The 17,352-nt window shown below is 43.5% G+C and overlaps 1 protein-coding gene across 14 annotated transcripts in view; it reads left to right on the top strand.

Annotated features, from left to right (window-relative positions):
* The window catches only part of KANSL3 (KAT8 regulatory NSL complex subunit 3), a 45,219-nt gene extending 34,425 nt beyond the window's left edge, over positions 1-10,794 (top strand). For 11 of the 14 annotated variants that reach the window (XM_030828427.1, XM_030828423.1, XM_030828430.1 and 8 more), the window contains 4 exons: positions 1,126-1,235; positions 1,650-1,872; positions 2,208-2,341; positions 8,335-10,794. In XM_030828427.1, the coding sequence (XP_030684287.1) occupies positions 1,126-1,235; positions 1,650-1,872; positions 2,208-2,341; positions 8,335-8,355 (488 nt within the window). In that variant the 3' untranslated portion in view covers positions 8,356-10,794. The remainder of the gene's footprint in view (positions 1-1,125; positions 1,236-1,649; positions 1,873-2,207; positions 2,342-8,334) is intronic. The other 3 variants (XR_004033432.1, XR_004033431.1, XR_004033430.1) reach the window with 2 other exon arrangements.
* The last annotated feature ends 6,558 nt before the right edge of the window (positions 10,795-17,352 follow it).

Genomic DNA, 17,352 nt, shown 5'->3' with positions numbered 1-17,352 from the left:
AGGACATATATGTGTAGTCAGCCTTTCTTATCCACAGGAGATTGGTTCTAGGACCCTCACCACTACCAAAATCCACGGCTGCTCAAGTGCCTTATATGAAATTATGTCATACCGTTGGAATTCTATATCCACAGGTTTCTATCCGTGGTTGTTTGAATCTGCGAATCTGCTGCGAAGCCCACAGATAATTGAGAGCTGACTATGGTTTTATTTTGCTGTTTTAAGCACATCTGACTGAATAAAACTGGAAATGGTGCTACACTGGGCATTAGCAAAATGAGACATTTTTCTGTCTGTGCTTGTCTCTCACTTTGTCCTACCCCCTAACCCTACTTTGAAAGGCCTGTTGCCTGAGCCCAGCAGGGCCAAGGCATTACAGAAACCCTCTCCTGGCCTGGCACGGTGGCTCACACCTGTAATCCTAACACTTTGGGAGGCTGAGGTGGGTGGATCACCTGAGGTCAGGAGTTTGAGACCAGCCTGGCCAATATGGTGAAACCCCGTCTCTACTAAAAATACAAAAAATTAGCCGGGTGTGGTGTTGGGCACCTGTAATCCCAGCTACTTGGTAGGCTGAGGCAGGAGAATCGCTTGAACCCAGGAGGTGGAGGTTGCAGTGAGCCGAGATCGTGCCATTGCACTCCAGCCTGGGCAACAAGAGCGAAACTCCGTCTAAAAAAAAAGGAAAAAAAAAAAAGAAAAGAAACCCTTTTCCTTTAAGAGAACCTTTCTTATTGCTTTGAGGCTACTTCCTTACTGCTTTGATTGTGTGAGGCGAAGTGAAAGTTGGATATTTAGAATTCTTTTGGCTTAAAATGTTCTTCTTCCTTGGAAAGAAAGGAACAAACTTGGATTTCTCAAAATGGTATAAAATGTATGACTGATGGTTTGCAGCAGGTGCAGAGCAAGTCCGGGGCAGTGTCTGGCACAGTACCTTTCCTGTGTGGAATCCATTGCATGTGTGCCTGGCTGGGGAGAGCTTCCCGCCTTCTTTCTGAGGACAGGGGTGTCCAAGGGCAAGCACCATTGGTGTTTTAGTTGGTGGTGAGGGTGGATGGATGTGGCTGCTCTTGGGATAGTGCAAGTGATTGAGTCTCTACTGATTCCTGCTATGTCCTCTCTTAGGGGCCACATCAGCCAGCAGCCTCCTCCAAGGTCTCAGCTTCAGCTTGCAGGATATCAGCAGCAAGACCTCTGGCCTTCCAGCAAATCCCTCCCCAGGACCAGCCCCACAGGTGCACATCTGTCATCTGCTGGGCTGGGCAGGTGTAGGGAGGAGGCCTCCTCAGCTTAGTTGGTTTTGGCAGGGAAACTAGGTCTGGAGTCAGTGGGTCAAGGACAAACAGCCTTCTAGCTACACAGCAGGGAACTTCCAAAGGTTAAGGTCTGTCATTTACTGTGTGACCTTGGGCAAGTTTCTTGACCACTCTGTTTTTGTTTCCTTGTCTATAAAATGAGGTAATAATAGTACCTCCCTCATAGAGTTGTTGTAAGAATGAAATAATATATGCAAAATGCCTAGAAGAGTACCTTGCATGTAGTAGGCACTCGATACATGTTAGCCTTTAAGAATATGCTGTGGGCCTTCCAAACTCGAACGTTGCTGTTGGGCGACAGCTTCTGATCACCTGGGCTTGTGTGTCCCACAGGCCACCAGTGTGAAGTTGCCCACCCCCATGCAGAGCCTGGGTGCCATCACCACGGGCACCAGCACCATTGTCCGTACCATTCCTGTGGCCACCACTCTCTCCTCCTTGGGTGCCACTCCTGGTGGGAAGCCCACAGCCATCCACCAGCTGCTGACCAATGGGGGCCTCGCTAAGTTGGCAAGCAGCCTCCCTGGCCTGGCTCAGATCTCTAACCAAGCATCAGGTGAGTCTCGTGAGAACTGTGGGGACTCCCAGATCTGGGATCTTCCCCCCAGGACCTTCCCATCTCATGTGGGCAAGGTATGATGTTGAAACCAGTCCCACAGGGTCCTGGCATTGACCTTTGGATTCAGCTGTGTGGACCCATCCCCCAGAGAGGTTGAGAGAACACGGGCTGTTTCCTGTCCTTTCAGATTGACTGATAGGACATAGATGACCCAGCTGGGGAGGAGGCCAAGGGACTGTGTTATGTGGGGGAGAAGCTCTCCAGGAAAGGAAAGCCTCAGTAGAAGGTGGAGAGTGTGTCTCAAAAATACTGCTTCTCTCCCTTTATCTCAGGCTTGAAGGTCCCCACCACCATTACTCTGACACTTCGTGGCCAGCCGAGCAGGATCACCACGCTGAGCCCTATGGGCGCAGGAGCAGCCCCATCCGAGGAGCCCTCTTCCCAGGTGCTGCCCTCCAGCTCACAGGTGAGTCTGCCAGGAAGGACTGAGGACATGGGCTTCATTATTGGGAAGTTTAAGACCAGCTGACTGGCCGATTGAAGGAGCTGCCCATGCACTGGACAGACGAGGTTCAGATTCAAATTCAAATCTGGGCTCTGGAGTTTGTGACTTTGTAATATTGAGCGAATCATGGACCTCTTTGAGCTTCCTCTTCTACATCCCTCCCTGGATGTTGTGAAGATTACATATGTTCAAGTGGGTAGCAGTGTCTAGTGTTTAATGTTTTTTACTTTTCCTTTCGTTTCATTTTTTTCTCATCCTTGGTTTCATCCTTCAGAGGTTGTGAGTAGAGGCTACTTGGCTAATGCTGTTTCTTTGTTTTTATTTTTATTTTTATTTTTTGAGATGGTGTCTTGCTCTATCGCCCAAGATGGAGTGCAGGGGTACGATCTTGGCTCCCTGCAACCTCCACCTCCCCGGTTCAAGCAATTCTCCTGCCTCAGCCTCCCAAGTAACTGGGATTACAGGCGCCTGCCACCATGCCCGGCTACAACAGGGTTTCATCATGTTGACCAGGCTGGCCTCGTACTCCTGACCTCAAGTGATCTACTTGTCTCGGCCTCTGAAAGTGCTGGGATTACAGGTGTGAGCCACCGCTCCTGGCCCTTTCTTTGTTTTTAAGGACATGGAGACAGAGATATCTCACTATGTTGCCCAAGCTGGCCTTGAACTCCTAGGTTTAAGTGGTCCTCCCGCCTCGGCCCCCAAGTATAATACTCTTTCTTTCACATTGGCTTTCTAGCACTGTGCCTTCCCATATCTTAGCATTTATTGCTGTCTTTTTAGGGCACAGCTAGGTTTTTGTAGGTCTCACCCAGGAAATCATGATTAGTTTCTCTTAGCTGATCTGATTTCCATTGTGACCTTTTCAAGTCAAATGTTTCTAATCTTAAAATGGTGATCTGAGGAGCCACTCAGAGATTAGAAGTTAAGCCAAAAAACAGTTTGAGTCTAGTACTGAGTGTGCTTTCCTTCAGTATCCGTTATACAGCCGAGGCCTTCCTGTGTCTCCCTGTCCTTTCCACCATGTCAACCTGCTTGTGAACTGGAGGTGCAGTGATAGTTCCTGAGCCATTCTAAAAGCTCTTCTGTCTCTTCCTCTTTAGGGAAAATACTGCACAGAGGTCAACACCTGACATTTATTGGGATCATAGCTACGTTTTTTTGCAGAGGGATGGAAATGTTTTACTTTATCTTATTTCCTATTTTTTCAATTATAAAAATGATTATGCTTATTTTAAATAATTCAAACATTATAGAAATAATTAATTTAGAAAGGGAAAGTTTCCCATGATGCTACTCCTAGAGATGATGTTCACTGTTAATAGCCTGATATGGATCCATTCAGATTTTTTTTTCTACACAAAGTATGTTATTTTATTTATTTTGTACAAATATGGGATTACAGAGTATGGACTGTTTTGTAACTTGCCTTTTTTTTATAAATCACGTCGTGACACGCTTCCCTGTCTACATCGTTTCAGAGGCTGGCTAGTATTTCACTGAGTAGATGTATGAAGATGTATTTCACCACCTTCTGTTAGGTAGATAGCTGGGTTCTATTTTGGTTTTTGATATTTTAAATAATGCTCTGGTGAACACTCTTGCTTATTCTTGTGTACCTGTGGGAACATTTCTCCAGGCTAGAGAATAAATAGAGGATGTGTACATCTAATATCTGGGCAGCTGCTCACTAACTGCCCTTCAAACAGTTTTTGCTACTTTGCAATTCTAGCCACGGTGATGAAAATATGTTTCATATTTTGTGGAATTCAATATTTTTAACGTTATTAATCTGGGTGAAAAATGAAATTGTTTTAATGTGCATTTTCCTGATTACTTAAGAAGTTTTATGTCTTTTATGAAATTTTTGTCATACTCTTTGAATTATAGTGGCTTTATATATTCAGATGTTAATTCTTTACCTGTTACACAAATTACTTATATGTTATTCCTGTCAGTGGCTCATCTTTTTTTATTCTTCTATTGAAGCATTCATTGAATGTCAGTCTTGTAACTTTTATTTCTGGATCATACAGCCATTTAAATTTTTCATATAGTAAAATCTTCAAATATTTTCCTTTATAGCTCCAAAGTTTTATGCCTTAAGAAAGCTAGCCCTATCACAAGAATATAAAAGTAATCCTTTTTCTTTTTAAAATTTGAATTGTGGTAAAACATATATAACATACAGTTTACCATTTTAGCCACGTTTCAAGCTTACAGTTCAGTAGCATTGAGCACATTCACATTGTGGATGCCATCACCACCATCTATCCAGAACTTTTCTGTCATCCCATACTGAAACTCTCTCTTTGTGTTTTCTTATAATGCTTTTGTTTGTTTCGTTTAATTTTTATAGTTCACTTTTGTATGTTAAGTGAGGTAAGGATGAGTCCATTCATCATTCCCCCACTCATCTAAAATCCACTGCTCTCACACTCTAAAGTACTGAACACATATGGGCCTGTTCTGTAGTTTTGAATCTGTCTATCCTACTCTGGCCTTCTGTTATGGGTTGATAATATGGATCTTGAAGTTAAGGGAGTGTCAATTCTGTTTCTAGTTTGCTAAGATAATCTTCATTCTTTTCCTTTCTCTTGATAGTTTTGAATTTTGTCCATTATTCTTTTAGAATCACATGAAATGAATGAGGATAAACATTTCCTTTTTTTTTTTGAGACAGTCTCACTCTTGTCACCCAGGCTGGAGTGCAGTGACACGATCTCAGCTCACTGCAACCTCTGCCTCCCAAGTTCAAGTTATTCTCTTGCCTCAGCCTCCTGAGTAGCTGGGACTATAGGCTTGTGCCACCACCCCCAGCTAATTTTTGTATTTTTAGTAGAGACAGGGTTTCACTATGTTGTCCAGGCTTGTCTTGAACTCCTGACCTCAAGTGATCCACCCACCTCGGCCTCCCAAAGTGCTGAGATTACAGGCGTGAGCCATCACGTTCGGCCAACATTTCCTTCTAATCAGTTAAAATGATGAGTTACTTTAATAGATTTCCTAATATCAAACTGTGTGAATTCTAGATGCAGTGGCTTTTTCACTGTGTCCTATTCTTTTTATTGTACATACAAAGGCAACAAGACCCTATCAAAAGAAAAAATGAAAAAAGAAAGAAGCTAAGCGTTTCAAAAGAAAAGCATGTCTATTCTATTTGCTTTTATTTTGCTTAGGATTTTGGCATCTATATTAATCTCCGGCTTTGGCCCATAGTTTTCTTCCTCTCCACCCCCTACTTTTGTGTGTGTGTGCTTTCCTTTGTCTAGTTATGTAAAAGGGGTAATTCAATCCTTGTAGAATGAGATGGGAAGTGCTTTTCCCCTCTCATACTCTAAAACAGTTTTATAGTACAGAAATGATAATTCCTTGATGGTTTGATAGAAGTGACCTGCAAAGCCGTTTGGGCCTGTTTTTAGGGTGTCTTCACCTTTGCTGATGCCATGTTGATGCACAACTAGAACACAGATCCTGCCACGTGATCCCTTCCTCCTGTGTTAAGTAATCCGTCTCAGCTTGCCATGGCCTGGGAGAGCCAGTTACCACTGAGAAGAGAGTAGAGGTCATTGAGAATCCCCCTTTTCCGGGGCTCAATTGAAGCACAGAATAAAGATCAAGGTCTGGCCTTCTAACTTATGATGTTAACATGAGATTAGTTTTCATCCTAATAGAATGGGCATAGGCTGGGCGTGGTGGCTCACGCCTGTAATCCCAGCACTTTGGGAGGCCTAGGCGGGTGGATCACGAGGTCAAGAGATTGAAACCATCCTGACCAAAATGGTGAAACCCCATCTCTACTAAAAATACAAAAATTAGCTGGATGTGGTGGCATGCACCTGTAGTCCCAGCTACTTGGGAGGCTGAGGCAGGAGAATCGCTTGAACCTGGGAGGCGGAGGTTGCAGTGAGCTGAGATTGTACCACTGCACTCCAGCCTGGGTGACAGAGCTAGACTTTGTCTCAAAAAAATAAATAAATAAATAAAGTGGACATGTAATTGCTAGGAGGGGTCAGGTGGTGATTCTTTTCTAACAAGCAAGGGGATGTTATTAGATTAAGGTTTCTTGCTGATTCAAAAGCTTCTAATAGTTAACTCTGTTCAGATTGCCAGACACAGCACTGGACTATGGGTCAGGTCATCTGTTTTCAGCCAGCTGTGTGATCCTGGGCAAATCACCTAGCCTTCTGGGCTTTGGTTTTCTTACCTGGTTTAGTGAGGAAGTTGACTTAATTCAGTGACTATTGTCGTGGCAGGATCAGAATCTCCTCAGGCTTTGGGAACCTAAGTTTTTTAATGCTTAAAAACAAACTACCCATTTTTTGACGTTTATGAGGCAATTGGAAATTTTAACACTGACTGGATAGTTGTTGATGTTACGGAATTGTTTACCTTTTTAATGTGTGATAATGGTATTGTTGTTAGGATTTTAAAACGGTCCTTTTTTATTTTGGGGTTCCATACTGCAATATTTATGGATGGAATGAATTTAAAAAGAAAAGTGAACACCACCAACTAGACTTCTCTAAGATCTGTATAAGCACTTAATTATCTGTTTTGTTTCTGGCACTGATTGGTGTTTACTACATGTTTCCTTCATCGGAATGGACTACTGTGTACTCCTCACAGCTGAGAAGCTGCAGGGAAGAAGAGGACAGACAGAGACTATGTTGTGCCCTGCATCAGAGTCCAAAAAATGGACTCTTTGCCTGTGTATAAGATCTCTCTCTTCTCTGTCCTGCTGGCCATACCAGGACCTTGTCAGCCTGGCAAGCAGCACCTCTAGCTGGAGGCCTCTGGCAGTGGCCTCACTGTAGCCTTGTAGCAGGCTGTGGGCAAGCTGGCTCACTCTAAGGTGTATTCATAATCAGAATAGAGTGATCATCTGTGCACAGCCCTGCCTTTGGGCAGGGAAGCCCATGAGGTTTTGTTTTTGTTTTTTATTGAGATGGGGTCTTGCTATATTGCTCAGGTTGGTCTAGAACTCCTGGGCTCCAGCAGTCTTCCCACCTCAGCCTCCCAAAGTGCTGGGATTGAAGTCATGAGGTTTGATTGTCAAACTCTTCTTCATTGGTGTGATTATGGCTCACTGTAGCCTCAACCTCTTGGGCTTAAACAATCCTGTGGCCTCAGCCTCCCCGAGTAGCTGGGCCTATAAGACATGCAGCACTATGCTCACCTAATTTTTGAAAAAATGTTGTAGAGATGGGCTAAGTTGCCCAGGCTGGTCTTAAACTTCTGGGCTCAAGCAGTCCTCCTGCCTTGGCCTCCCAAGGTGTTGGGATTATAGGCATGAGCCACCTCGCCTGGCCTTCCTTCCTTTACTACATTCTCAGAGACCTCTTAGGAGTTTCCCAAGGGGGAAATTTAGAAAAGTGGGGCAAGCCTTGGTAAAAAAGGCCACCCTCTCTACTTGCTTCCTTATTCTTAAGCTGCAGGGCTCAACATTGATGGCATCCCCCCACACCTACATGTCTTAAGGCCTCAAAATCAGAACAGTCATGGAAATCTTCCCTTCTGTTGCCCTTAAAAACTCACCTATTTCCTTTTTTCTGCATTTCTTTTCTGTCTTCATGTGTAATAATATGAGGTGACCTGTGTTGTTGAGCACAGATTACACTCAGGAGCTTTATGTGGATTATTTCATTTAATCCTTACAGTGACCCTGGAAAGTAGATGCTGTCATCTACCTCTTACAGGCGAGGAAAAGGAGGCTCAGAGAACATAGGCACTTGCCTTAAAAAGTGGAAAGTTGAGTCTCTCACTCTAGAGTCCATGTTCTGTTAACCACTTGGCAGCTAGAACACATGTCCTTGTGTATCCACCTTCTTTCCTATTGAGAATTACTTCTTTAAAATAAATTCTCAGGAGTTGGGATAATTGGGTTAGAGGGTCTGAATATGATGATAACTTGTCAAAGCTTTGACCCTTCTTCACTACCTCTCCTGCCACAGCGCCTGCCTCCAGCACCCTGAAGATGCTGTGTGATATGTCTTCCTTACCAAGTTGGTGATGGCTGCCTCATGGTGGGCGCTGGACACGTGTGTGGTCCTGCTGAGCTGTCCACATGTCCGAAGACCTCTTTAAGACAGTCATTTTTGCCTCTCTGCCAACTGTCTTCAGAGAAACCATTAGGTTAGATGATGTGGTGCCATCAAGGGAAGCACCATCATCCAGGATCTGCAAATCTGGTTCCTGGGATCCCCAGACTCCTCAGCAGATCTGGCTGTACATGGATCAGAACCACTTCTTCTCCCGCTTAAGCTGTGGTTTGACCCAAGGGTCAGTATATAGGACTGCCTGCTGCATTTAATGAAGGTGTTTCCTTTTGGAAGTCTGTGCTACCCTCTGCACCTAGTCGGGAGGAGACATCCACCTGGTCTGGGGTTTCAGGAGTTAGAATGGAAAGCCCTTTGCTAAAGACTGGAGTCATCCTGGCCTGCCAACTGGTGGTTCAGAGCCAGACGGGCTTGTTTTGGACATCACTGTTGCCTTCACTCAGCAGCCATGGGAGGGTGCTCCCCATGCAACTCCACCTTAGAAACCATGTCAGATACTGAGTAGCTTGCTGACTCCTGGAAACTTCTGGTTTTTGTTAGTGTCATAATGAAGGCAAAGAGAACTAGGCTGTCATCTTTCAGCCTCTTTGACTTACTCTAGATGTTGGGAGCAGTGGTTGCCAAGTGAAACCTGGCCCCTTTGTCTTTTTCACCGTGCTTTGGCCATTTTCTGTATCCAGAGAGTCTGCAGGTTCAGATAAGCTGAAGAAGAGGAATAGAACAGCAAAGGAAGTGGCTTGAAGGACGTGCCAGTAAGCCCTGTGGTTTGTGCTTAGGTCTCTGCTCTGCCACCCAAGGAACTAGTGATTCAGCTGGAGATAAAAAGAAGAATTTGCCACGTCAGAGAAGAAACCCCAACCCCGGAAAATCCTCTGTCTCCAGTCTCTGGAGGTGAAGCAGGGACAACAAGCTAAGGTAGTATCTTGGCCATCCCAGGAAACTTGTGGCATTAGGACAATGAAGGCCATGCTTCAGTGTTTTTGTTTCTGTTTCATGAGACTTTTTGTCTTCCTGCTTACAAGTGGGAAGATGATTGACAGTGACTCTACTATGCAGGGCTGTTGGTACTAACCTGAGCCCTATAGGTGGCAATCCCCGGAGAAGTGGTCACAGAAGATGGAGCTCTGATCCCCTGCTTACCTCTTCACAACACTTGTGTGCAAAGATAGTTTTAGATTTGGTTTAGAAGCTGTCCTCCAGAACAGGCTCCCATACTTAGAATGTTTCTAGTTAAGGTAATAAATTAGGCAACCCAAGTGTGACTCCACTCAAGTGTCCTTTTCTGTAGGCAGGAAGGGCCCACGTCATGGCTTAAAATATAGTCCATGGTCCTGACCCACAGTACAGTGTGTATCTACACCAGGCCACCTGTGTTCAATCTGGGAGCCTTCCTGGCCAGTCTGAGTGGGAGCCAGCAGGGAGCTCATAGTGTCTAGGAGTCTCAGGCAAGGTAGGTCAGGGTACTGTGGGGAGGGGGGATGTGTGTGATAGGAGAGGGTACCCTAAACACCATACCTTCCCTCCCTGACCTGAAAAGCTGATCTCAACAGGGATTCACACAGAATTAGGCTATGTTTTTGCATTAGCTGGTAGGTGACCTTCTCAAAATTCTTAAATTCAAAGTATTTAGTAAACTTGAGGAAGGTATGAAATGTGGAGGAGGCATCCAGGACCCAGGGGTTTGATAGCTTTACAGGTAGGATCATACCACACCAAAAGAGCAGTGGACAGTAAGACTATATGAGCTATATGAAGCTTTTAGGAATCTTTTAGGACAGACAGAGCCCTAAACAACCCATTCATGACTTAAGTTGTTGGCTCAGTGTATGCTGGGGACAAAGAAAAACTAACAAGCCGACCTGCCTTTATGGTAAATTCTAGTGTGCTTACAAGGGATGACTTCCTGAGGTGTGGTCTGTCCACCTTGAAGAATTCCATAACTGAAGAAGGGGAGCTGTGAGAACGTGGATTGTTCTACACCTTGGACGGGGTAATAGAGGAAGTGGCTGAGGCCTAGAGTCACGTTTTCCAGTTCCCTTCGCAAACTATATTTCTTGGAACGCGAAAGGAAGCTTTACCTATTTCATAGAAGACCTGGAATCCATAACCTCAGAAGGCGATATTATTGATAGAAAATGTGGAAGGATCAGGAAGTTCTTAGATTCTTGGATGACAGATGCATGTTGATGCCGTGTGGAGATGTCCTTGTGTTTTGAGGTCACTGAGGTAGGAAGACCTGTCTACTCTTGGTCTCACCACTAGAACAGTCTTGGGCCGGATGGGTTATAGAGCTGAGCGGCTGTGATGGTTCTGTTCTTACATTAACAAAAACAATTAAAAACACCAAAAACAACATTTGGATTGCTTCAGCTTATTTTCAGTTGACTTCTCATATGTATTCTGGAAACCACCCAATGAAGCGGGCACCGAGGATAAAGCTAAGATATTGTAAGGCCAGTGATCATCACCTCACCAATGCCAGGTGGTATGAGGTGGTACTGTAATTTCCTTTTTTTTCCCCGAGATGGAGTCTCGCACTGTTGCTTGGGCTGGAGTGCAGTGGCGTGATCCTGGCTCACTGCAGCCTCCGCCTCCTGGGTTCAAGCGATTCTCCTGCCTCAGCCTCCCAAGTAGCTGGGATTACAGGCGCCTGCCATCATGCCCAGCTAATTTTTTGTATTTTTAGTAGAGACGGGGTTCCGCTATGTTGGCCAAACTGGTCTCAAACTCCTGACCTTGTGATCTGCCTGCCTCGGCCTCCCAAAGTGCTGGGATTACAGGCACGAACCACCGCGCCTGGCCTGTAATTTCCTTTTTATAAGTGAGGAAACAGGCACAGAGCAGTCAAACAGCAGGAAATGGCAGAAGCAGTACTGGAACCCAGAGAGTCTGATGTCAGTGTCTTTTCTACTCTGCACTGTGCTAGGGTTCTAAGATGGGAGACTGGAGGTAGAGATTAGCCCAGGAGGTGAGGGGATGGTGGCTTGGCCTGCACGTGACCTTTTCAGTTTACTTCCCACCAGGCCAAGAGTAATCGATGTTGATATGGTGGGGCTCTTGGCTGAGCCTACGTCAGTAGGTGGGGTTCCTCAACCTTGATCCTGAAAGATGAGTATCCTTTTGCACTTCCTATACCTCCACCCACCGCCAATAAATACATAAAGATTTAGAGATGAATGAATGAATTCCAACCTCTAGATTTTTGTTAACTTGTATTCAGGAGGACCTTCCTTCTAACTCCTAAATTCCAGGTCCCTACCCTTGGCATTGGAGCCCTCTGGGTGGAGGCCATCGTTCTGGTATGCTGCTTGGAGTATCCAGTATACCTGGGCACATCGTGTTACCCTCCTTAGTAGACATCTGGTTTGCTGTCTTCTCCCTCTTGAACTCTAGTCTCACTGACTTGAGCAGTCAGGTCAAGCGAGACGAGGATTAGATTGTTAAAATGACAGCTGTCTGAAACTTCAGGGGTATGGGGACAGGGCCATAGCAAATAATGATGTAGACAAGTCTTTTTTACCTTTTTATCTCTTTTTCAAGCACACATTTTGGTCAGGGTTGATGGCTGCAAGAGGAAGAAACCTATTCACCACCAAAATAGCTCTGAAAGGGAATATTCTCTCATTAGGCATTTTTATAGACAAGGAGCCTCACGGTTTTTGCTACTTGCCTGTTGACCTCAAGTGGCTTGGACTTGCCGGGATCCAGTTTTGATCCTGTTGTCACAGGACTTTTTAGCTGCAGAACCCTTCATGGATGGCTGGTCTCTTTCATTCAGTTCAAATTCTGAAGACAGCCTGATTGGCTCACTCTCACTTGTGGGTTGGATCTTATCTCTTCCCACCCAGTCCAATCATAGTATCCAGAAGATGAAGTCATGTGGTTCTTATCATTACTTTTCTAAGGAGAAGTAGATGGATTTAAACAGCAAAACACTGCTGGGCTGTTAGATATGTGTGTTTTTAACCTGCAATATATAATATATAACCTACAATATACAAAGTATAGTATAACAACCTTCACCAAGTTTCCCCCAGTACTTAACATCTCACATAACTATAATACAAAATTAAAACCAGGAAGTTTGTACAATGTGTGTGTATAGTTCTAGGTCATTTTATCACTGTAACCATAAAATACAGAATGGTTCCATCAGCACAAAGATCTCCCTCATGCCACCCCTTTGTAGTCGCATCCATCTCCTTCCCCACCATTCCTGACCCTAGCAACCACTGATCTCTTCTACTTGTCCTAAATAGGATGATGTATAAATAGAATCTTACAGTGCATGGCCTTTTGAGATTGTCTTGTTTTCACTCAGTATCATTTCCTTGATATACATCCAAGTTGTTACATGTATATGAGTAGTTCATTCCTTTTATTGCTGAGTGGTATTTCATGGTATGGGTTTAGCACAGTTTGTGTAACAATTCATTCACCTATTGAGGGACATCTAGTTTGTTCCCTGTTGGGGGCTATTACAGATAAAGCTGCTGTGGCAATTGTATGCAGTGTTTTTTTTTTTTTTGAAACGGAGTCTTGCTGTGTCGCCCAGGCTGGAGTGCAGTGGCGCGATCTTGGCTCACTGCAACCTCTACCTCCCTGGTTCAAGCAATTCCCCTGCCTCAGCCTCCTGAGTAGCTGGGATTACAGGTGCACACCACCAGGCCCGGCTAATTTTTTTGTGTTTTTAGTAGAGACAGGGTTTCACCATGTTGGCTAGACTGGTCTCAAACTCCTGACCTCAGGCAATCCTCCCGCCTCGGCCTCCCGAAGTGCTGGGATTACAGGTGTGAGCCACTGTGCCCAGCCAATTGTATGCAGTTTTTTTTATGAGAACATGAGTTTTCATTTCTCTGGTAAATGACCAAGAGTGTGATTACTGGGTCATATGTTAAGTTTTTAATTTTTTAGGAAACTGTCAGCACTTGGGAGGCCAAGATGGGAGGATTGCGTGAGCTCAGGAGTTTGAAACCCCCTAGGCAACATAGATAGACCGTGCCTCTACAAAAATACAAATTAGCCGAGTGTCATGCTGCGCGCCTGTAGTCCTGGCTACTTGGGAAGCTGAAATGGAAGGATTGCTTGAGCCTGGGAGGTCAAGGCTGCAGTGAGCTGTGATCATGCCACAGTACTCAATCTGGGCAACAGAGTGAGTTCTTGTTTCTAAAGAAAAAAAAAAAAACAAAACTGCCACTGTTTTTCAGAGTAGTTATACTATTTTACATTCCTATCAGCAGTATATGAAAGATTCATTTTCTCTGCATTTCTGCCAGCATTCTATATTGTCTCTTTTATTATTTATTTATTTTTATTTTATTTTTGGGAGATGGAGTCTCATTCTGTCACTCAGGCTGGAGTGCAATTGCACGATCTTGGCTCACTGCAACCTCTGCCTCCCAGGTTCAAGCAATTCTCCTGCCTCAGCCTCCCTAGTAGCTGGGATTACAGGGACCCGCCACCACACCTGGCTAATTTTTTGTGTGTGTGTGTGTTTTTAGTAGAGATGGGGTTTCACCACGTCGGCCAGGCTGGTCTTGAACTCCTGACCTCAGGTAATCCACCCGCCTCAGCCTCCCAAAGTGCTGGGATTACAGGTGTGAGCCACCGTGCCTGGCCTCTTCTATTTTTTATTTTAGCCATTCTAATAGGTGAGTAGTGGTATCTCATTGTGGTCTTTTAAATTTGTTGAGGTTTATGGCCCAGGGGTGATCTATCTTGGTATGTATTCTGTGGGTGCCTAAATGTATTCTACTGTTGGGTGGAGTGTTCCATAAATGTCAATAAAATTGTTGGTTGATGGTGTTGTCAGGTTCTTGTATATCCTTGCTGATTTTCTGTCAAGTTGTTCTGTCAACTGTAAAGAGTGGTGTTGAAATTTCCAACTATAATTGTGGAATTGTCTATGTCTCCTTTCAGTTCTGTCAGTTTTTATTACACATATTTTTCAGTTCTGTTATTTGGTACCTACACTTTTAGGATTTCTGTGTCTTTTTGGTGGATTGATCCTTTTATCATTATGTAATGTCCCTCTGTCCCTGTTAGTTTTCTTTGCCGTGAAGTCTACTTTATTTGACATTATACCCATTCTACTTGCATTTGATTTGTTTGCATGACATATTTTTTATTCTTTTGTTTTCACCCTACCTATGTCATTGTATTTCAAGTGAATTTCTTGTAGACTGCATGTAGCATATGATTTTTCTTATACCAATCTCATTCTTTGAGTTTTTAGACTGTTTTCTTACATGTAATTATAGGTAATGTTAGGCCTTAAGTTGGCCATTTTAGTTTTTGTTTTCCATTTTTTATTTTCATTTTCCTGCCTGTAAGTGGGTTACTTGAACACTTTTTTTAGAATACAATTTTGGTTTATTCATAGTGGTTTGAGTTGTATCTCCTTGTATAGTTTTTTAGTGGTTGCTCCAAAATGTTACTTTATATATATGTAACTTACCACAGTCTCCTGGTACCCATATTACCCTCTTCCACCTCTAGTATAACTATCTATGTACTTTGAGAACCGCATTAGACAGTGTTGTAAGTTTTGCTTCAAATATAATTTAGAAAACTTAAGAAAAGGGCCGGGTGCGGTGGCTCAAGCCTATAATCCCAGCACTTTGCGAGGCCGAGGCAGGCAGATCACTTGAGGTCAGGAGTTCAAGATTAGCTTGGCCAACATGGTGAAACCCTGTCTCTACTCAAAACAATACAAAAATTAGCTGGGTGTGGTGGTGGCGCCTGTAATTCCAGCTACTCAGGAGGCTGAGGCACGCGAATTGCTTGAACCCAGGAGGTGGAGCTTGCAGTGAGCCGAGATTGCACCACTGCACTTCAGCCTGGGTAACAGAGTGAGACTCCGTCTCCAAAAAAAAAAAAAAATAATAAGAAAAGGAAAGTCTATTGTAGTTACCCATATTTTTGCCCTTTCCGTTATTCTTTCTTCCTGATGTTCAAAGATTCCTTCTTTTACCATTTTGTTCTTATTTAGAGAACTCTCTTTAGCCAGTCTTCTTTGTTGTCAGCGGCAACACATTCTTTTAATTTTCCTTGGTCCGAGAATGTCTAAATTTTACCTTTCATTAATGAAGGATAGTTTTGCTAGATAAATTCTGTGTTGACCACAGAATTCTGCTCTTGAATTTGGAAAATTCTGCTTTCTTGTTTTCTGATGAGATATTCAGTGTCATTCAAATTGTTTCCCGTTTATAGGTAAGGTGTTGTTTCTTTGTGCTTTCAATATTTTTTCTTTTTCTTTAATTTTCAGGTTTGAATATGATGCCTCTTGGCATAGATTTTGGGTTTCTTTTTCTGTTTAGGATTTGTTCAGCTTCTTGAACCTGTATAGGCTTAAGCCTTTTTGACCATATTTGGGGAATTTTCAGCCACTTTTTTCAGCCCGCCTTCTTTTTTCTCTGCATCATGCCCCCAGTGGCATGACTGTTAGATCTTAGGTATAGCCATACAGCACCCTCAGGCTCTGTTCTTTTGTTTTTTTTCCTGTTGGTTTGTTCGCTTTTCAGATTGTGTCTGTTGTTCTATCTTCAAGTTCATGGATTCTCTCTTGTGTTCCTTTTGTTCTGCTGTTGAGCCTATTCATTGATTTTTTTCATTTAGGTTATTCTATTTTTCATTTCTCAAATTTGTTTTGTTCTTTATGTCTTCTGTATCCTTCCTGAGGATTTCTGTTTTCATTTGTCTTAGTGTGATATTGCTCATTGCAGCATTTTTAATGATGGCTGCTTGAAAATCCTTGTTAGACAGTTCTAATATCTGTGTCTTCTCAATTTTGGCATCTGTTGGTTGTCTTTTCTTATTTGAGTTGAGATTTTCTTGGTTCTTGATATGTTCTTTGAGTGGTTTTGGATAAAACCGGGACATTTTGAGTGTTATCTGTGAAACTCGATCTTCTTTAAATCTTCTGTTTTAGCAGGCCTCATCTGAACTGCTCTCATAGGGGAACTTTGTTACTGCCAGATGGGGTGGAAGTCTAGGATCCCCACTTGGCTTTCATTGACATTGGGGTGGAGTCTTTACTGCTGGGTGGAGGTGGGAGTTTGGGCTCCCCACCTGGCCTTTGCTGATGCCAGCCAGCCTAGCTGAAAGGGAAGGAGTGCCTTGTTGGTCTTTCTCACATGTTCTTGTTTCTAGGCAGAGGTAAATGCCCTGACTCTTCACTAGTTCTTTGCTGATACCACCTAAGCTGGGACAGAGTTGTGTCTTATTGCCAGGTGGGGGTAGATTTCCAGGCTAACCACATGGTCTCTAATGGCACAAAAGGAATGGGGGTTGGGAGCCTTATTGCCACTCATTGGGATTGAAGTTTTAGTTTCCCACTTGGCCTACTTCAACACCACCCCCCAAAAACTAAACATTTGAGGAGATAGCCACCTCACAAAAGGCAACAGTGGACAACATATACTTTCTGAAGCAGAATTATTGGAAGAGATAAGTTAATATGTGACTAATATATGTAAGAAGTTATGGTTGATCAGATACTGATATGAAACAACAGGAAACTTACTTAAAAACCCAGAAATATTAGTTACAGAAAATATAATAGCTAAAACAAGGTAATTATGGGATAAAAAGTAGAAGGGATATGGCTAAAGAATTAACTGGAAGATTAGAATTAGGAATTCTCTCAGAAGGCATCAAAAGAGCCAAGAAGTATAGAGGACAGAAATAGAAACAGTAGAACACAATTAAGAGTCATAAAGGGAAAGCTGGCTACTCGGGAAGATTGCTTAAGGCCAGGCATTCAAGCCTGTAGTGCGCGATGATCAGGCCTGTAGATAGCAACTGCGGTCCAGCCTGGGCAACATAGTGAGACCCTGTCTCTAAAATTTTTTTTCAATTTTTAAAAGCCATGAAAGGAAAATAAAAAACAAGGAAGTAATTTTTTACATAATG

The sequence above is a fragment of the Nomascus leucogenys genome, chromosome 14 (assembly GCF_006542625.1).
Source record: "Nomascus leucogenys isolate Asia chromosome 14, Asia_NLE_v1, whole genome shotgun sequence".
Lineage (NCBI taxonomy): Eukaryota > Metazoa > Chordata > Mammalia > Primates > Hylobatidae > Nomascus > Nomascus leucogenys.
The sequence above is the reverse complement of the archived record's forward strand: the minus strand, read 5'-3'. Positions and strand labels throughout refer to the sequence as shown.